Here is a 21,270-nt window from a genome sequence, read left to right as displayed (position 1 = left end):
CTAAACTCACAGTATGAAACCTAACTGTAAAATTAAGACAACTGGTTTTTATTTTGTGAAATTCTTGCTTAATCTTTTGAGTACTCCAAGAAAATTTAAGTTTTAAAAGATATAGAAAATTGTGAGCAGCACACCATGATTTTATGATATGTACAGTCGGCAGGTGAGGCTTGCCGTTGGTAGTGTGAGCTCAGAAGATTATCGCCTAAGTAATTTCAGAATTACAAGTAGAAGATTAAGTCACCTAGAGGTATACTATCAAAGACTCAGCTCCCAGTACAGTGGTTTTATAGATGCCAATACCAATGAAGATTTTTACATACATGATAGGCATAAAAAACTGTCATTTTTTAGCTTTGTTTTTTCAGATCTCTCTCATTTCATACAGAATGACCAACACTTAATGCTGGCTGCTTTTTACATGTCTAACTTCTGGAGACATGCCCTCCCGGGAAAACCTGCAAAAAAAACGTAAGTTCGATGCGCACGCGCAGCCTCTCCTGCGCTTGCGTTCGGCTTCTGAACCCCTTCTTTCAGGGGAACGGAAGTGCCGGTTTCCCGCGCATGCACAGTGCATGCAGGAAACCGGCACTTCCATTGGGATTACGGGTGAGTACCCCGTGCATACTCACCCGTGGAGACCCAAATTTCTGGGCGATGATATTTTCAGAATTGCATAGTTTGTTTTGGAATGAATTTGTAAGTTGTTTTCTCCTGTCTTTAGTCTTTGCGACTATGCATCATTCTCTAGTCAAGACACAGTTAGGGTTCATTTATAGAAGTATGGATTGGAGATTCTGGACCTCTCAATTTATTATCTTTAATAGAGTAGATTATCCACAGGAGAACAGGAGTGTAAAAAGATGTTTAAAAATAAAGTGAGAGGAACTGCTATTAAAAATGAATTAAACTGTCTGTAACAGCAATGCACATAGTGTCCATCAATGGGAATCGGGGTAAAACTCTCCACTGGCTGGAGTCATATCTAGCTCAAAGGAAGATGGTTGTGGTTGTTGGAGGCCAATCTTCTCAGCCCCAGAACATCGCTGCAGGAGTTCCTCAGGACAGTGTCTTAGGCCCAACCATCTTCAGCTGCTTCATCAGTGACCTTCCCTCAATCATAAGGTCAGAAGTGAGGATGTCCGCTGATGATTGCACAGTGTTCAGTTCCATTTGCAACTCCTCAGGTAATGAAGCAGTTTGTGCTCCCATATAGGAAGACCTGGACAACATTCAGGCTTGGGCTCATAAGTGGCAAGTAACATTCATGCCACACTATTGCCCAGCAATGACCATCTCCAACAAGAGCAAGTCTAACCACCTCCCCTTGACATTCAACAGCATTACCATCATCAAATCCCCCACCATCAACATCCAGGGGCATCACCATTAATCAGTAACTTAATGAACTAGCCACAAAAATACTGTGGCTACAAGAGCAGGTCAGAGGCTGGGTATTCTGTGGCAAGTGACTCACCTTCTGACTCCTCAAAGTTTTTCCACCATCTACAAGGCACAAGTCAGGAGTGTGATGGAATACCCTCCGCTTGCCTGGATGACTGCAGCTTTAACAATACTCAAGAAGCTCAACACCAGCCAGACAAAAGCAGTCCACTTGATTGGCACCCCATCCAGGCAAGGCAGGAGTTGTTTTCTTTGGAGCAGAGGAGGCTGAGGGGAGGTTTAATTGAGGTGTATAAAATTATGAGGGGCCGAGATAGAGTGGCTAGGAAGGACCTATTTCCCTCAGCAGAGAGGACAAGGGCAGCAGACGCATGGGAACATCACCACCTACAAGTTCCCCTCCAAGCCACACAGCATCCTGACTTGGACCTGTATCGCCGTTCCTTCACTGTCGCTGGGCCAAAATCCTGGAACTCCCTTCCTAACAGCATTGTGGGTGTACCTACACCATATGGACTGCAGCGGTTCAAGAAGGCGGCTCACCACCATCTTCTCAAGGGCAATTAGGGATGGGCACTAAATGCAGGCCTAGCCAGCCAGCGACGCCCACATCCCATCAATGAATAATAATAAAAAAATAACCAGGGGGCATAGTTTTAAAGTAATTGGTAGAAGGATTAGAGGGGAGTTGAGGAGAACCTTTTTCACCCAGAGGGTGGTGAGGGTCTGGAACTCACTACCTGAAAGGGTGGTAGAGGCAGAAATACCCATCACATTACTTGGACGTGCACTTGAAATGGCATAACCTAAGAGGCTATGGACCAAGAGCTGGAAAGTGGGATTGGGCTGGATAACTTTTTTAGCCAGCACAGACATGATGGGCCGGATGGCCTCCTTCTGTGCCGTAAACTTCTATGATTCTAAGGGATACTGTGTGGATCGTGCATGACGAACGCCCCTCCCAATTGAGTCCTAAAATAGCAATTGTCGCTATGTACATAATAGGACCCTAATTTGCATATTAAAAGGGTCTACCGCCCGACTCAGACAGGCACTCCAGCTGCCCAGTCATAGGTAGGTCCTTCAGAAGGTAGCGTCAGCAACACCTCTGGTGGGGAACGGGGTTTTAAGTCATATCTTGTCATTTTTGGTGTGCTACCACTACGTTTCCATCAGGCAAGAGGCTTCAAAATCTCCCCCAATAATTGGAAAGTCAGAAATGCAGCAAATCGGATATATTGAACTCTGGATTGGATTGGAAGGTAGAAAACGTAACCCTGCTATTCAAGAAAAGAGCCATAGAGTCAAAGGGGGAATAATTGGGTTGGTTATCGCGTCCCGTTAGCGCCTCCGGCGGACGGTAATGGGGTGCTAGGAACTTAGCGCCCGAGCATGGTGAGTTTAGCGCCGCTCATGAAATTGACCAGACGTTTTGCGGCAGCGCTAAACACTACTGCCACGATCTCCTGCACCTGCAGATTGTGATGTTAGTCGAGCGTGCAATGCCCCGTACCTGACATTGAGTCGCACCCCCTGCCTTTCCGACTGCCACTAGGAACGACAGGTAGAGGGGAATGTTTTGCAGTCGGGAAGGGGCTGGAGGAATGCTATTTAATGGTGGCCGCTTCCTGCCTTTTCTTGTCGGCAACATTTTTGTACCACGCATGCTGAGAGAGAGAGAGAGACGCCTGGAGAGATTCAACGCTGTGCGAAGGAGTTTTGAGTCCTGAGCAGCACTTTGGAGGTTAATTTTTACTTTACCTTCATTCCAGCGATTTAGAAGATACTATGGGGGCTGCACTGACTCGGGGCGTCATCCTGCACCTGCAGAATCGGAGGCAGCAGAGACGCAGAGAGATTGTGGCAAACGTGGCCAGAGGGAGGAGGGCCAACAGGCCTCTGCACAGGAGACCTAACCCTCCCAGGGTATTCCGGGAGCAATTCTCCTACATTCATTTGTCTGAGGAGCAGTGTCTCAGCAGGCTGCACTTCAGCAAGGAGGTAGTCACTGAGCTCTGCCACCTGCTGCAACCAGATCTGTAACCTCAACTGAGGACCAGAACGTCTCTGTCGGTGGCAGTGAAGGTGACAGTGGCTCCTTTGAAGCTTCTACTGGGGATATTGCAAATATCTCCCAGTTCGCTGTCCATTGTTGTATCCGGGAGGTGACAAATGCCCTGTATAAAAGGAGACGCCAGTACATCTCTTTCCCGATGACCCGGGACTGTCATGGGGCCGTGCATTCACGGGGCCGTTTTGCTAGGGTTTCGGTAGTGGACCCAAGTGCAGGAAACCTATCCAAGGACTCGAGACCGGGTAGAACTCCAAAGATGCTTCCTTGAGACTCGAGAACATAGAAACAGGGTAACACTCGAAAGGAGATTCCTTGAAACTCGAAAACAGAGAGACTCGAGAGAGCTGCTACCTGCAGGCAAACCCAGGACTGAGCAAAGAGGACAGGAAACAGGAAGCTTAAATATAGGCCAGAGTGGTCACATGACATAATTATTCAAATGAGACAGGAGACAAATACTTTAACAACACACAGATGAGGCCAGAGGCACAAAGACAAGACAAGGACAAACCTCTCAGCTTTACTCATTCTCTGCCTTGCTCTCTGTGCTGCTGGTTGACCAGAAGGAGAGTGGAAAGTGGTGGTCTCCTTGACCAGGGAGTGGAGGAGAAGGAGAGACCCCAGACCACCACTACCACCTACCAGCAACATCTACTACTGAGGTGCCTGGAGAGAGGAGAGGAGAGGAGAGGAGAGGAGAGGAGAGGAGAGGAGAGGAGAGGAGAGGAGAGGAGAGGAGAGGAGAGGAAAAGAAAAGAAAAGAAAAGAAAAGAAGCCAACATCTACAAGAGGAGAGGCCTTTCCACCACTGCCTCCCCAAATTGGCCTCCATTTCAGGAGAGGGAGAGAGGGGAGAGAAACAGCATCGACACCAACTGCTTGGAAGGAGGGAAGGAGCAACTTCTTCTGCTGAACATCTGCAGGTGGGTGTCATTTGGTGCATTCCCCAAAAGATTTTGTATTGTAGGTGGGGGGAGGAAAGAAGACCGGCCGGAACACCAAGGGGTGTCTGTGTCTGTCTGTGTGTGTGTGTGTGTGTGTGTGTGGCTCTTGTAGAATACTAGGCCACACACACCACTAATAAGCACCCCTTCTATTGCCTGGCCTGGGACAGCTGGAGCTGCCTAGGTGAAGCCTTTAAATCATTAATACATCGTTAAGACCTGGTGTAGGGCTGAGCCTGGGCATTCTCTAGCTTTCCCAGGTGAAGACATCTCCCCCTGCCAGAAGAACACCTTTCAGAGACTTTATTTTTTCCATCGGGGAGTGCACCCCTGCCGACACCCACCCACCTACCATCCTGAGTGGCGCCCCTGCCTTTGCGGCCTCCCTCCTTCCCACCCCCCCTCTCTCTTTGTCTCTCTCTTTGTCTCTCTCAAGAGGCACCTCTTTTCCAACTTTTAATTAATTGCCACTTGAGTAGAGGGGAGAAGGCCCCTCTCCCAATTCTAATCAATAAGGGGAGAGGTGGGCCTTTAATTTAACAGCTCCCTCTGCTCAAGGGAGGACTTAAAAAAAAAAAAAACGGAGGCCATCTTCAACATCTCAAGGCCTGTGACTTGGGTTTATAAAAACCACCCCATAATGGCGTCTACTTCTTCACCGGTGGCGGTGCCGGCTAGGTCATATGCGGCGGTAGCAGCCACAGCCACGGCTGCTCCCGCTGCTCTGCCGCCCCATCACCTTTCTCCTTAATAACTAAAAAGCTTGGGGTGAAGAGCTACACCCACCCCACAATGACAATTGAGGCGTGCGTAAAGGCCATGGCTGGGGTTGTCGGCCCTTCAGCCATCCTCGCCGCCTCAAAAATGTACGGGAAGGCTGTGTTCTTCCTGGGGTCGGAGCGGGTGGTGTCCCTGGCCGTCACCAAGGGGCTCACCGTGGGCGGGACCTTCCTGCCGGTGGATCCTCTTGAGGCCACCGCGTGGAGGATCGTTATTTCCAACGTCCCGCCCTATATTCCTGGTGAGCTCCTCCTCCCCCACTTGCGCCAACTTGGGGAGGTGAGGTCGGGGATCGCACCTATCCCGCTCGGCTGCCGGGAAGCCAGCCTTCGGCACGTCTTCTCCTTCCGGCACCAGGTCTTTATTCAGCTGGCGCAGGAGGAGGACACCGACGGGGCATTTGTCGTCCTCCATGAGGGGACCGCCTTTTGGACGGTGGACGGTGTGCAGTGCCACGCCTGCAAGGAGGTGGGGCACATCCGGAAAAACTGCCCCGCCTCCAAGGCCGCCGGATCGTCTGGTGCGGCCAAGGTGGGCGCCGCCGCTGCTCCTCTCCCCAAGTCTGGCCGCGCCCCCCAAGCAACCGATGCGCGGTCGTAGTCGGAGGCCGATGCCATCAAGGCCTCCAGCGGGGGGGAGGGAGTGCATCCGGGCGGAAGGAAGGTGCGGGGGAAAGCCAAACACCTTAGGGTGGGTCCCCCCGGGGAGGCCGAGCCCTTGAACCTGGAGCCCCTGACACCCGCGCTCATCGCGGAGTCAGTCGGGGCAGACGAGGGTGGGAGGGACCTCGTGCCCGAGCCTGTGGTCGTGACCGCCGAGGCGGAAACGCCGATACCTGCGGCCGGGCTCGGGCCCGAGGGACCCGACAAACCTGCTCTGCCGGAGGGAGCAGAGGAGGGGGCCCCTGCAGACATGGAGGTCTCCCTCGCTCCCTCCGCGTTAAAAAGAAGGCGCGACCCCCTGGAAGAGGAGGAGGACCGGGAGGAGGAAGGTCCCTCCGCGCAGGGGGAGTCGTCGCCCACCGCGGGTACGGTGCCCGCCCCCCCGCTGTCACCATCACCAGCGATCGGCAGGGGTCGCCTGTCCCTCGGGAGGCTGAGGCAGATGTGTCTGTCCAGCACGTGCCTCCCGGGGATGGGGACGAGACCTTGCCCGTGGGGAGGTCGCGGAACAACCCGCTGCAGAAATCGATATTTTATCTGTCCCATTACCTCTCGCCGGGTCGGGCGGCCTGGGGTCTGGGTCGGGCGAGCTGGAAGAAACTGAGCTCTCCCAATGCGACCCGGACATTTCCCAGGGGCTGCTCGACCTGGCTGAAATTTTAGTCCAGGACACCCCATCCGCTGGGTCGGAGACTGGTGGCGAGGAGGAGGAAGGCCCCCTGACTGTGCCTCTGGCGCCGGACGTCCTGGAGGAATTTCAATTTGTTTTCTCCCCGATTTCTCCGGGCGTTCTGGTGTCTGGGGCGGAGGGGGACTCCGAACCGCCGCCGTCTTCTGGCCCGGCGCCCCCGGAGGAGCCCAGGGAGGATTCCTCTGCCACCGATCCTGGGGGTGGGATCCGGGCAGAGGCGGGGCCGGCCGATGCGGCCGAGCCGTTCGCTGCGCACTGCGCGACGGATGGGTCGGCTGCTGGTGGTGACCCCCCGGAGGAGGATGGGGACTCAGTGATGGGCGCGGAGGACGAGTTGGATTCCATCACTGACGAGGCGATGGATGACCTCATGCCGCTCGCCGAGTCTCCCCTCATTCCCGTCAGGGAACTCCGGGATTTTGTGGCCGTGTGCCAGGGTCGTCAAAACAAGACCCGGCTGGCCCTCGCCAGGTGGTCGGAGCTGGCGCTGCTCATCGGGTCGGTCCGCGCCACCGTCAAGACCATGGACGCGGACGTGAGCCCGCTCGAGCTGCGTCGGCTCAGGTCGTTCCTCACTGGGCTGCTGAGGGAGTGGCGGTCAACTAGCAGCTGCGCTCTCTCCCCCCGTTAGGTGTAGGTAGATGTTGCACTATGCTTCTGATATGAAGATAACCATAGCCAGCCTCAACATCAACGGCAGCAGAGAGGCTCACCGCAGATTTAATAACCTTTCGGTCCTTCGGGACGGGAAGTAATCGGTGTGCTTCCTGCAAGAAACCCACACTGTTCCGGGAGACGAGGCCACGTGGCTCCTGGAGTGGCAAGGAGGGGTCAGCATGAGTCACCTCTCCAGCGTTTCCAGTGGGGTGGCTATCTTGCTGGCCCCGCATTTTCAGCCGGAGATCTTGGGGGTCAAGGAGCACGTGCCGGGCCGCTTGCTCCAGGTCACTGTTCGCCTGGGGGGCGTGCCGCTCCATCTAGTGAACGTGTATGCCCCTCAGGCCGGTGCGCAGCAAGTGCGCTTCTTTGAAGAAGTGTCCGCTCTTCTGGGCTCCATCGACGCGGGCGAGTGCGTCATCCTCGGGGGGGATTTTAACTGCACCTTCGAGGCAAGGGACCGTTCGGCCCCCCAGCGATGCCCGGCAGCGATGGAGAAGTTGAGGGACCTGGTCGGGTCCTTCGACTTGGTGGACGTCTGGCGACATCTCCACCCCGACTCCAGCGCCTTCACTAGCGTGAGGTCTGGAGGAGGATGGTCCAGAATCGACCGCCTTTATATTTCCTGGGCGTACGTCTCCTGCGTTCCGGCAACTTCCATGCGGCTGGTGCCGTGCACGGACCACCACCTGGTGTGGGCGGAGCTCGTTCCGCTGCGCGCGTGGGGGGTCCGCGTACTGGCATTTTACAACCTGCTGCTGGAGGACGCGCGGTTCCAGGATTCGTTTCATCGGTTCTGGGCCGACTGGAGTAGGAAGCGGGGGGGCTTCCCCTCCTTGAGGCTATGGTGGGACGTGGGCAAGGCTCACATCCGTCTCTTCTGTCAGGAGTACGCGAAGGGGTCGACCAAGAGGCGGGAGGCCCGGGTTGGGCGGTTGGAGAAGGAGGTGCTCGACCTGGAGTCCCGTCTCGGTCAAGTCGTCGAGGACCCGGCCCTGCGGAAGGTGTACGAAGAGAAGAAGGGCGCGCTGAAGGACCTGCAGCTCGTCGGGTCCCGAGGCGCGTACGTGAGGTCGCGGATCCAGTTCCTGCGGGACCTGGACCGCGGCTCCCCCTTCTTCTACTCGCTGGAAAAAAGACGGGTCCGTAAGCAGCTCTTGGGGCTGCTGGCTGACGACGGATCCCTGGTCTCGGATCTGGAGGGAATCAGCGCGGAGGCCCGCGCCTATTACGGGGCTCTGTTCTCTCCGGATCCGTCCAGCGAGGATGCGCGCAGAGTTTTGTGGGAGGACCTGCCGAAGGTCGGCCTGGAGGGTGCCGAAAAATTGGACGCTCCTCTGAGTCTGGAGGAGCTGACCGGCGCCCTCCGCCAGCCGATGACGTGCTCCTCACGGTCACGGATCCCGCTGACTTGCGGAGGATGCGGGAATGCCAGCAGATTTACTCGGATGCATCCTCTGCCAAGATCAACTGGGAGAAATGTTCCGGACTCCTGGTGGGTCAGTGGCGGGTGGACTCCCTGCCGGAGGAGTTCAGGCCCTTCGCCTGGAGCACCACGCACCTCCTCTACTTGGGAGTCTACCTTAGCCCTGCCGAGGACGCCTGGCCGGCGAACTGGCAAGAGTTGGAGGCCAAAGTCGCCACTTGCTTAGGACGCTGGACAGGATTGCTCCGAGTGTTGTCCTACAGGGGTCAAGCGATGGTCATAAACCAACTGGTGGCCACCATGTTGTGGTACCGGTTCGTCACTTTGATCCCTCCCCCTGCGTTTGTCGCCAAGATACAGAAGAAGCTCGTTGACTTCTTCTGGGACAAAAGGAAGCACTGGGTCTCTGCCGTGGTTCTGAGTCTCCCGCTTAGGGAGGGCGGCCAAGCGCTGGTGTGCCTCCGCACCCAGGCTGCGACTTTCCGTCTTCAGACGCTGCAGAGATACCTGTACGTCGAGAACCCTCCGAGATGGTGTGCGCTGGCGACGTATTTTTTCCGCCAGCTGCACGGCCTCAATTGCGACATGCAGCTCCTGTTTTTGGAAGTGGGCGGCACGCGTGCCAGCCTGCGGGAGCTGCCTGTCTTCTACCAGGAACTGCTATGGGTTTGGAACTACGTCGCTTCCAGGCGGAGCTCTCCCCCGTCAGGAATGGCGGCTGTCCTTCGGGAGCCGCTGTTCAGGAATCCGCACCTCCACGTCTGCAGGTTCGGGTGGCTGGCGGAGGGCAGGGCTGTGCCTGGCAAGGTGACTAGAGTCGGGGACCTGCTCGATGGCGGAGGAGTGGGCTGGATGGTGCCGGAGGAGTTGGCGCGGCGCATGTCTTGGGCCAACGTCCAGCTCACGGTCAATGCCATCGAGTCGATGAAAGCGACGCTGCGCCCCGGCGCCACGAGGTGTATCGAGGCGGCTCAAGCGCGTGGGGCGATCCCGTCCGAGCTTTCCCCTGTTCGGACGGAATTCCTTATCGGCGCCCAGCCCCGAAACCCCCCTCGGGAACCGGCGCCTCACAACTTGAACCGTCTCGAGGAAATACCCTCCGTGCCTTTTCATTCCGCACGGAGGTGTTTCCTGTACGGGCTGCTCCTGCACACTTTCCACTTTGTCATCTTCGCCTACCGTCCGGACACGCCATGGCGTGCCGTCTTGCCTTCTGGCGGAGGCGGAGGTCCCCAATGGAGGGCTCTCTATGCGGGAGTCCTCCCTTGTTCTATTGGGGACTTGGCCTGGAGGGTGTTGCACGGAGCAGTCCCGTGCAATATATTTTTAAGTAGGTTCACGGACTCCCAGGCCGCCTGTTTGTTCTGCGGCCTGGAGGAGTCCGTTTTTCACATTTACACGGAGTGTGAGAGGTTGCAGCCCCTCTTCCATTATTTGAAGGGGCTGCTCCTCGATTTTTGGTTGCACTTCAGTCCCACGCTCTTGATCTACGGTCACCCGGTGCGGAGGGGAGCGGGCAGGTTGGAGGACCTCCTCATGGGTCTGCTCCTGGGCCTGGCTAAGAAAGCCATCAATTGGTCCAGACAGTGGGCGGTCGAGGGGGTCGTCCAGTCAGATTGCCTCCCTCTCTTCCGCGGCCATGTTCGCGCCCGGGTGGCCCTGGAGATGGAGCATGCGGTGTCCGCTGGCACGCTCGAGGACTTCCGTGACCGGTGGGCGCCGCGGGGACTGGAGTGCATAATTAATTTGGATAACCAAATTTTAATTTGTTTTATTAACGTTTAAGTAAAGTTCTATTAGTTACAGTTTATTTGTTTATTTTTTGGTCCTACCAAAAGAGGGACAAGACAAGACCGAACAACTTTATTAACTAGCCTAATTACTCTGATGAGATCAATTACTCGAGAAACAGGTGAGGAGAGGGGCCCAGGAGGCATGGCAGCAGTGCACCGAGGCCTCAAAAACCGCCCTCAGGCGGCGAGCAGAGGGAAGTGCCACTGAAGCCGTTACAGGGACAAGCAGCGGGAACGCGCATGTGGCTTTGCTAGGATAGCGGGCTTCCCCATGGTGTAGGACGCCATTGACTGCACGCATGTGGCATTGCGGGCACCACGTGAAACTGCAGAAGTTTTCCGAAACCACACGGGCTACCACTCCTTAAATGTGCAGTTGGTCTGTGACAACATACAGCTCATACTCGCCGTCAATGCCTGCTATCCTGGCAGCAGCCACGGTGCTTTCATCCTGCGCCAGACTGGTGTGTCAGACGTTTTCCAGGCACCGCATCACCCAAGTGGATGGCTCCTCGGAGACCAGGGTTATCCACTCTGCACCTGGCTGATGACACCGCTCTGTAACCCCAACACCCCTGCTGAGCTGCGGTATAATGAGAGCCATAGCGCCACCAGGAACATAATTGAGCAGATGATCGGCGTGCCCAAGCAACGGTTCCGCTGTCTGGACCACTCAGGAGGAGCCCTGCAGTACTCCCCTGAGTGAGTCTCCCTCTTCATAGTTGTGTGCTGCATGCTTCACAACCTTGCAATCCTGAGGATTCAGCCATTGCCACCAGGGATTGGTGCACCTCCTGAGGAGGAGGAGGAGGAAGAGAGAGAGGAGGAGGAGGAGGATGAGGAAGAGGATCAGCAGCACCAATGTGGGAGGGAGGCGCACAATGTTGCCAGTGCAAGGGCCATCCGTGAATGGCTGATAAGCCACTTCTAGGCCCCTACTGAGAAGATGGTTTCTGGCATGGAGAATAACATCATGGAAAGCAACCCGCACCCCCTATTGCCAGGAAAAGCTGGAATGATTCAAAAGACCAAAAATGTAAATATTGAATAAAAAACATATTTATTTTACAAACTCTGTGTGTCATTTATTCAGGACAAGCAAGTAGAAACCAACACAACAAATCATGAACTAACAGAACTCAGTCTCACAACATGGAGATAAACGGCAAAACAGTAAACAAATGTAATCACACGAACCTCGACCTTTACCACAAATATTCCCGCCATTTATTTAGACCTCCTACTGTTTGCCCTTCGAGGGTGATCTACATCCCTACGCACTTCCCTTTTTCCCACCCTACTGCTCCTCCGTAATGGGGCCCCAGTGGCTGCAGCAAGGCTGGTGGAAGGCTGCTCAATGCTGGATCCAGAGACTGCAGATGCCCTTGAAGGACACCCTCGACCAGCTCTGGGCCTGGAGGGCCCGGCTGCAGACTGCACCAACTCTGCATGGGCGCCAGCAGTCTGGGCTAGCTGTGTTGCAAGCCGTGGCAAGTGCATTGGGGAAGTGCCAGTGGTGGGAGCAGGAATGCTGTCATCCTGAGAGAGGACAGCATCTTCCTGCTCTACCGACAGACTGGCACTCGCACGGGGCAGTACTTCAGCATCTGGAGCAATCTGCTTAAGCACAGATTGCTGGCCTGCTGTGGCACTGTGAGCCCCCGGGGCAATGTGGCCAACCCAGCGAGGATGGCAGCAGTCAGTGCTTGCGTGACATCAATCTGAGACTGCACGAGAGCAGAGTGAGATTGGATGGAACCAGCCAATGACTGAATTGCAGCACTGAGCCATTGCGTTGTGTCGGCCTGTGCTACAGCGGACTGCTCCACACTCCTAGCCAGTCTATCCATGCTTTCGGTCACCCTTGCCATTGCACCCATGAGCTCAATGTGCATGCTCAATGCCTGGCTATTCATGGCCATGATGGCATGGTCCTCCTCTGAGTCCTGTGCAGCAGGACTCGCTTGCCTACTCACCCTCCGGGGAGCTGGCCCCCGAGCTTCCCTACCCCCATGGCGTTGCTGCAGCCCGCTGGGTCCAGGAGCTTCGCCCTCATCAGAACCTACTACCCTGCTCCCCTCCAGGGAAGGTGTGGTCCCAGTGTCGGAATTGGCTCCCTCGGGAGACGCAGGTAGTGAGGCTCCAGCTTCCTCTTCCTCCTCGTCTGGGGTGTCGCTGCCACTGGCAGGTTGAGGGACAAGCTGGTCAGCTGGTGGTTCACTATCTGAAAGCAGGGAGGTACAAGAGTGGCTTTAGTGTAAGGACAGGGGGCCAGGAAGGGAGCAAGCACTGGAGACAGTAAGTTGGATTGAAAGTGTAAAAGGCTGGTGTTGTGAGGGGCAAATGGTGTGAGAGAGGAGAGAAAGCTGATGAACATGCCATTGCTGTCCCCAAGGGGGTCGACCTCTCCAGCGGCCATGGCACCTATGACCTGGCTGGCAACGATCCTGTGCACATGCGCCTCCAAATCGCTGAGGATGTGTAGGTCAGCCGGTCCTCCTCCCGTGCATTGCTGCTCCCGCCTGTTATGAGAGAGCTTGGCCTGCAAGAAAAAGGACGGTGTCTGAGTGAGTGTGCAGCCATGTGCTTGTCTGATGTGCCTCCCATAGTCGAATAGCCCTTAATGTATGCAAGGTGTGGAATGTGCATGTGTTTTTTATGAGATGGCCATAGGTCTTGGATGAGTGCTGTGCATGTGGGATTTTAAACCCTCAGTCCACAGAGTGAAGTTGTGATGGAGAGATGTAGAGGTATTGAAAAGCATCCACTCACCCTGACGACCCGAGTGAGGTCGTTGAACTTCTTCCTACATTGAGTGTGACTCCTCGGCACCAAGCTCCTTAAGGAATCGTGCAGAGCCGCCTCCCTCCACACTCTTCGGTACTCCTGGGCCTCCTGCCACTCTCTGGGTACAGCACTGCCCGTCGCCGCCCGACAGCGTCAACCAGAGCCACAAAGGCTTCGTCGCTAAAGCGCTGAGCTCTCTCCCTGGGCCTATCCATCACTCCTCTCAGCACAATGGTGATAGGTCTTTCTAGCACCAGAGTCAACGCTACAATGAGAAGGGTGTTCCTGGCTAGCAAGATGGACCCTTCCCTCAAGAACTGGCCGGCACCAGTCTGTCTGGATTCCATTGCTAACTGACATCACCTGAGCTTTGGTAGTGTTCTGAGGTAGTGTTTCGCTCCTCGACGTTAGCGCCTTAAGAGAGGTGTGTAGTGCTTGATTTAGCGCTCAAATCACCTCCAGAGGCGATAGAGGCGAATTTTGCAGTCAAAGGCAATAATTAGTGCGGGGCGCTAAACTTTGCGCCCGGCCGATATTAGCACCCCAAAATGGGCGATACTGACTTTTTCCCCCATAGAGTCATAACGGCACAGAAGGAGGCCATTGGGCCCATCGAGTCTGTGCCGGCTCTCTGCAGAGCAATCAAGTCAGTCCCATTCCCCCGCTCTATCCCCGTAGCCCTGCACGTTCATTTCCCTCAAGTGCCGATCCAGTCTCCCCTTGAAAACATTGAGTGTCTCCGCTTCTACAACTTCCGTCGTCAGCGAATTCCAGGTCCTCACCACTCGCTGCGTAAAAAAGTTTTTCCTCATCTCCCCTCTGTATCTCTTGCCCAAAACCTTAAATCTGTGTCCCCTAGTCCTTGTACCATCAACTAGTGGGAACAGCCTTTCCCAGTCTAGCCTATCCAAACCCGTCATAATCTTGTACACCTCTATCAAATCACCCCTCAACCTCCTTTGCTCTAATGAAAACAAATCCAGCTTCTCCAACCTGTCCTTGTAGCTAAGATCCCCCATCCCCAGAACCATTCTGGTAAATCTCTGCACCCTCTCAAGGGCCTTCACATCCTTCCTAAAGTGTGGTGACCAGAACTGGATGCAATACTCCAGTTGTGGCCTAACCAGCGCTTTATAAAGATTCAGCATAACTTCTCTATTTCTGTACTCAATACCTCTATTTATGAAACCCAAGATCCCATATGCTTTGCTAATCACTCTCTCAATATGTTCTGCCACCTTCAGGGACCTATACACATTAACTCCCAGGTCCCTCTGTCTCTGCACACTATTTAAAACTGTGCCATTAAGTGTATATTGCCTCTCCCTGTTCCTTCTGCCAAAATGCATCACCTCACACTTCTCTGTATTAAATTCCATCTGCCACTAGCTTTTCTATGTCCTGTTGCAGTTAATTAGTATCATCCTCACTGTTTGCCACACCCCCAAGTTTGGTGTCATCGGCAAATTTAGAAATTCTACTCTGTATTCCTATATCCAGGTAATTTATATATATATCAAAAAAAGCAGTGGCCCCAGCACTGACCCTTGGGGAACACCACTGTCTACCATCCTCCAGTCTGAAAAACAGCCATTTACCACAACTTGCTGTTTTCTGTCCTTAAGCCAATTCCTTATCCAAGCTGCCACTGACCCACCTATTCCATGAGCCTCAATTTTGTTAACCAGGAGAGAGAGAGGGAGAGAGAAAACACGGAACTATAGACCAGTAAGCCTGACATCAGTAGTAGGGAAAATGCTAGATTCTATTATTAGGAATGTGGTAACAGGGCAGTTAGAAAGTCATAATATGATTGGAGAGTCAACACGGATTTATAAAGGGGGAATTGTGATTGACAAATCTGTTAGAGTTTTTTGAGGCTGTATCTAGCAGGGTAGATAAAGGGGAACCAGTGGATGTAGTCTATTTGGATTTTCAAAAAGCATTCAGTAAGGTGTCACACAAGAGGTTTTTACACAAAATTCGGGCTCATGGGGTTGGGGTAATATATTAGCATGGATTGAGGATTGGTTAAAGGACAGAAAACAGAGAGTAGGAATTAACGGGTCATTTTCGGGTTGGCGGGCTGTAAATAATGGGGTACCACAAGGATCAGTGCTTGGGCCTCCGCTATTTACAATCTATATCAATGACATAGATGAGGGGGCCGAGTGTAATGTATCCAAGTTTGCTGCCGACGCAAAGTTAGAGTAAGAAAATAAGCTGTGAAGATGAAAAGAGGCTGCAAAGGCATATAGACAGGTTAAGTGAGTGGGCAAGAACATGGCAGATGGAATATAATGTGGAGAAGTGTGAAGTTATCCACATTGGTAAGAAAAATAGAAAAGCAGAATATTTTTTAAATGGTGAGAGACTGGGAAATGTTAGCATTCAGAGGGATCTGGGTGACCTTGTACAAGAATCACAGAAAGTTAATATACAGGTACAGCAAGCAATTAGGAAAGCAAATGGTATGTTAGCCTTTATTACATAGAGATTGGAGTATAAGAGTAAAGAAGTCTTAGTACCATTATATTGGGCCTTGATGAGACCACACCTGGAGTATTGTGTACAGTTTTGGTCTCCTTACCTAAGGAAGGATATACTTGCCTTAGAGGGGGTGCAACAAAGGTTCACTAGACTGATTCCTGGGATGAGGGGATTGTCCTATGAGGAGAGACTGAGTAGACTAGGCCTATATTCTGTAGTTTAGAGAATAAGAGGTGATCTGATTTAAACATATAAAATTCGTAAAGGGCTTGATAGGGTGGATGCTGGAAGGTTGTTTCCCCTGGCTGGGGAGTCTAGAGCTAGGGTTCACAGTCTCATAATAAGGGGTCGGCCATTTAGGACTGAGATGAGGAGAAATTTCTTCACTCAAAGGATTGTGAATCTTTGTAATTCTCTGCCCCAGGCAGCTGTGGATGCTCAGTCGTTGAGTATATTGAAGACAGAGATTTATAGATATTTGGATACTAGTGGAATCAAGGGATATGGGAATAGTGCGGGAAGGTGGAGTTGAGGTAGAAGATCAGCCAAGATCTTACTAAATGGTGGAGCCGAATGGCCTACTCCTGCTCCTATTTCTTATGTTCTTATGCATTCGATTCTCCAAATCAGCACTCCTGTTGAGCGAGACTGTATTGGGAGCCAAATCCCTAAAAATGTACTCTTTAGATATTAAAAATCATGGGCATTGCTGAAAGTAAATTTTACTGATTTGATTTGATTTGATCCAGATATTGGCCAATGTCATCATTTTCATCTGTGGAAATCTGGCAGGAGCCTATCACAAGCACCTGATGGAACTGGCCCTGCAGCAGACATATCAAGACACATGCAACTGCATTAAGTCACGTATCAAGCTAGAATTTGAAAAGCGACAACAGGTAAATATTTATATTCCATATGTGCATTTTGCACCATAACATCATTTTTCTATCTAGAAATTTGACATGGAGTAGAGATAACATATATAATCTATACTCAAACTGATTTTGATTAGTTTATTGTATCACTAAAGCCCCTTGATAATGTTTATCTCTGTGTCAGCCTACCTCATTTGATAGTAATCTTGACTTTGAGTCAGAAGTTTGTGTGCTCAAGCCCCACTAGAGCCAGGAACACAACCTAGGTTGATATTGACGTAAGAAAACTACAGGAAACTCTTGTTTAAACGCCACCTAAATATCTGGAATTCTCTATTAACCGGCAAAATTCATACTCCGAAAACAACACCTCAATAACCGGAAATGTTGCCGAGTCCGAGTCTCCCACGGTGGCCGAGTTAGTCAGTGGGGGTAGTTCTCCAAACTGCCACTACTCGGCTTCTTGGCGCTGTCGGAAGTCCGGACGCCTCAATGATGAACCAGCTGACTTGGAATAAGTGTACAGTCAACTACAGTACTGTATACAGCCGTTTACTGTATAAGTTTTGTTTTACTGTTAAGTAATTAAAGAGTTATGGATTATCCTCAACTGGCAGTACTGTACTTAAGCATCTTCCACCATCCATTTAACACAACATTCTGTAGATGAGTACCCAATTATACTGCACATTTCTTGATTTAAAAATTTTTGTTTGTTAGAAATAGTCTCGGTAGATAATCCTCTCCGTCATCCGGAATTTTTAATCAACCGGCACCATCCCGGTCCCATTGGTGCCGGATACCAAAGAGTTTCCTGTACTAGGCACTTGGTCTAAGCGTTAAACAAAGTTTTAATCAACTGTTTTACAACATGGAGGCCTAGTTGTGTCCTTCACTAGTTCCTGTTAAGAATGTCCTGTGCAAGCTGGGCCTGTGCCAGAGTATTTATACTCTCCCTGGACAGCGCCACCAGTAGGCTGCTCAGTATTATTTCATAAGTCTTTCTTTCATGAATGACTGAGTCATGTCAGATACTTCATTGCAGGACTTGAGGAATTGTTGCATTGTTAGAGGTCTTGTTTCTTGGATGATACATTAAGTAAGGCCCTGCCCATAATTTTTCAATATGCATTGTAGGCAAAGCTTCCTGCTGGAAGTACATAGTTGTAAAATTGGTCTTTAAGTTTTGTTGCAGAGATATTTGGTAAAGAAGGAACGATGCAAAAAAAATTAATGTTTTAAATATTTCTTAGCCTTTGCAGTTAAAAGCCACATTCTGAAGAGATGTTTACTAAAGAGCTGCTCCTCAATATTACATGCAGAGATATGTTTCTATAACCAAGATCCTTATTTATCCTACCTGCAGTAGTAAGGAAAATGTCATGAAGTCCTGCTTCTCCATTGTTATGTGCGAGCAGTGTCCTGCATCATGTGAAAGGATAACATTGAGGTGAGAAGAGAAAGATGGTTTATAACTCTGCAGGACTTCTCCAGCCTTGCCACACACCACACTCCTGACGTGCCCCCTGCCCACGATGTCTATCACCCGTTCTTCAAGTGGGTACAGCATAGGGATGAATCGTGATCCTCCTCCTGTAGCCATCTGCTTCCTGTGCGAACTTGTCCTGAAAGAAAGAGGAAACGTGTTAGAGTAGCGAGAAGTTTTGAAGATATGCATGTCAGGATAGAATAGTGTTGCTGGTGTGTGAAAGATGGTAGAGGTGTGAGCAGGTGAGGAAGTACTAGTGAGGAGTGTAGCTGCAATAGGAGCAGAAGACAATGGAGTGAAGAGTGCTGTAGTGATTGTAGGAGAGTGCTGGTAATCGAGGGGAGGAGAGTTTTGAGTGCTTAGGCAAAGGTAGTGCTGGGCTAAGCAAAGAGTAATGAGAGATATCAGTTAGCAAGCCTACCTTATTTTTCCTAGTGAGGTCCTTATCTTTTTTCAACATTGCAGCCATGTCCTGGGAACGATGCTTCTGGCACTCACGCACTCAACCACATCTGCCCACTCATGGCGCTTATCTGGATATCTTCCTATCTCCAGGTGGATAGAACATCTCCCTCGTCCTCCCAACCTCCTCCATCAAAACCCCCAACACAGCGTCCGAAACCAGAGGTGCCCTTGCAGCATCTGCTGTGCCTGCCATTGTGCAGAGTCTTTAGTGACAGTTGCTGCGGCCAAAATGCACCTCCCTTTTAAGAGGTACAGACTGCCTTTAAGTGTCATCAGCAATGTGTGAAATTGAAGCCCCTGATTAGGCAAACTGCCATTGAAGAATGTGAGTCATGCTGATAGCCTGCCTATTTTATTTTAATTAATGAGGGGCACGAATTTGGGGCCTTCTTTGCAGCCATGTAATCGGATGTGCAATCCAAGAGCGGCGCCCTGTCTGCGCAGGAAATCGCACTTACAGCAATTTCTACTCCTATATTTTTTAAGGAAAAGGTTCAGTAGCACACTGTGTGCTCTAACCCACTGTGCTGTTAAAAAGTACAATTTACGTATATGTTCATCCTTTTTCTGATCTATTTTTGTGTTGAGTTTTAATGAGTCAATATGCCATGTTCAACTGCAGAAATCATTAGCATTAAGCCAAGACCGGTGTGAACTTCAGCAAATTGAAGTAGAAGCACAGAAAAGTGTAGGTTGGTGATTAGAAAATGTACAGAGCATCTATTCAATTACATACAACACAGCTTCATGAAAATTGTATGACCACAGAACAGTAAATTTTTGGCAGAAGCAATATTGTGGTTTAAAATTTTTATCAGTGCACTTGTTTTCTTATAATCCATTTAGAAGAATCCTATTTTTCTAATTACTTCTGAGTAATAAAAGTTGGCATTAGGTAAATGATGATAAATACTGACACACTGGACAGCTGTTGACATTAATTTACTTTATTCATATGATGAAGTTGCCAGATTTTGCTGGAGCGGAATATCTCACAGCGTGCCTCATTAGTTAGACTTGTTCATACACATTTAGGATTTTAAAATTTTTGCCCACAAAGTTGCTGGAAATGTGTGCTGATGTGCACAGGACATCTGGGACCTTGGTGAACAACAGGACAAATAGTGTATCTCGTTAACCAATGAGATTAAAGAATTGAGAAATAAACAGAGGAAGGACTGAGAAGGAGAGTAAATTAGAGTGGGTGAATTCAATGCCAAATCAAGCACAGAAAGCAGAATAAAGAGAGGGAAAGAAAGAATCGATTAAGAAAGAGAGAAAAAAGAGACAGAAAGGAGAAGTAAGAAAAAAATGTAAAATTAAAAATGTGACTTTTTAAAAATCTCATAAAACAATACACAACCTGAAGGAATAAGACACCACACTTTTAATTGTTCATTTTCTGGGCCCGAGCGGTTGCTTGGCAGTCATTAACAATTATCACATTGTTAAAAGGATACTTATGCTGTTAATTACTGGACTTAACTTTCTGTGGTGAGTTTAATGAGAAATTAATGTGCAAATGCAGCAACTTCAAGAGGTTAAGTGCAAGATGCCGTTTTCACGAAGCTAACGACATCTTGTGGCGATTTGCAATTCACGGGGTAGCTCTTCCTCACTGCAAGTTGCTGGCCAGTTTGCAAATTAATAACAGTGTGCGTTGTTCAGACGCCGTTATTTTTTCAGCAAAATCTGATCCACTGTGTTCATGGTTTCCAACTTTTTTTAAGTGTACCTGCTGCTTGATTAGAAAGAGGTATTGATGCAGAGAAGGTTTTGTAATCATTCGGCATTGAAGACAAGAATGTAAATGTCTATTCTCTCCACAAAATAAGTTTTAATTTCCATTTTCTGAAGCAAAGGCCACAAAAAAAAAAGCAAAATTCAGTCTGCCTGCTCATTATAATGATTGCAGCGCTCATCTCAGCGCTGAACGCACTGCTGATTAGCATAGCCCTGATCAGGGCAGGTCAATATTGGGTGCAGTCTACTGGCCAATAAAGTTCGGCCTAGGCTCCCTGCACTACTTAAAGGGGAGGTGCTTTGTTACAGAAGCACCTCGTTGTCATTGTGGAGAGAGCCATGGCAAAACAGCCAAGGGAAAGGGTGAGGAGATTTTCAGTTGCGGCACTGGAGGCCTTGGTCTTGAGGGTTCAAAACGCCGTCAGGTCGTCTACCCGCAGGGGAGCAACAGGCCTTCAAGGTAGAACACCAGATGGCTGTGGGAGGAGATCCCTGAACCTGTCAGCATGATGAGTGTTGTCCCCAGGACCTGGATCCAGTACCGCAAAAAGTTTAATAACCTCACACGAGTGGTCAAGGTGAGTGAATGCATCTTCAAATGCCATATACCACCATCTGCACCACAAGTCTCACACATTGCTCAACGCACCACACCCCCATCACTCACCTACCAACAATCTCTAGCAATCACCGCTCATACCTCACAATCATAGCTTCACTTCACCCTCACACACTTACCACAGCTGCAAGACTCACACCCACATCTCACATGTTGCACACACTGCCAGCTGTTCCACCATGGCAGGCACATCACCCAAACACATTGCATCGCATGCACTGACACATTTTCCTTTCTCTTGCAGGCAAAGGTGGCTCATAACTGCCTGGAGACGGGTGATGGGGAAGCCCGTCTGCAGATCCTGATGGAGCTGGAGGAAGCAGTGCTGGACATCATTGGAGGGGGAGTCACAGAGTCCATGGCAAGCA

At 50.8% G+C, this 21,270-nt stretch overlaps 1 protein-coding gene across 5 annotated transcripts in view; it reads left to right on the top strand.

The window, feature by feature from the left end:
* The window catches only part of adcy2b (adenylate cyclase 2b (brain)), a 779,528-nt gene that overhangs the window by 331,263 nt on the left and 426,995 nt on the right, over nt 1-21,270 (top strand). For 4 of the 5 annotated variants that reach the window (XM_085988701.1, XM_085988702.1, XM_085988703.1 and 1 more), the window contains one exon: nt 16,458-16,607. In XM_085988701.1, coding sequence (XP_085844827.1) covers nt 16,458-16,607 — 150 coding nt within the window. Of the gene's footprint in view, nt 1-357; nt 472-16,457; nt 16,608-21,270 lie in introns of those variants that run through there. The other variant, XM_085988704.1, reaches the window with a different exon arrangement.

The sequence above is a fragment of the Somniosus microcephalus genome, chromosome 5 (genome assembly GCF_052327205.1).
Source record: "Somniosus microcephalus isolate GS21.2 chromosome 5, FLI_Smic_1.0, whole genome shotgun sequence".
NCBI lineage: Eukaryota > Metazoa > Chordata > Chondrichthyes > Squaliformes > Somniosidae > Somniosus > Somniosus microcephalus.
This window is presented reverse-complemented; position numbering and strand designations above follow the sequence as displayed.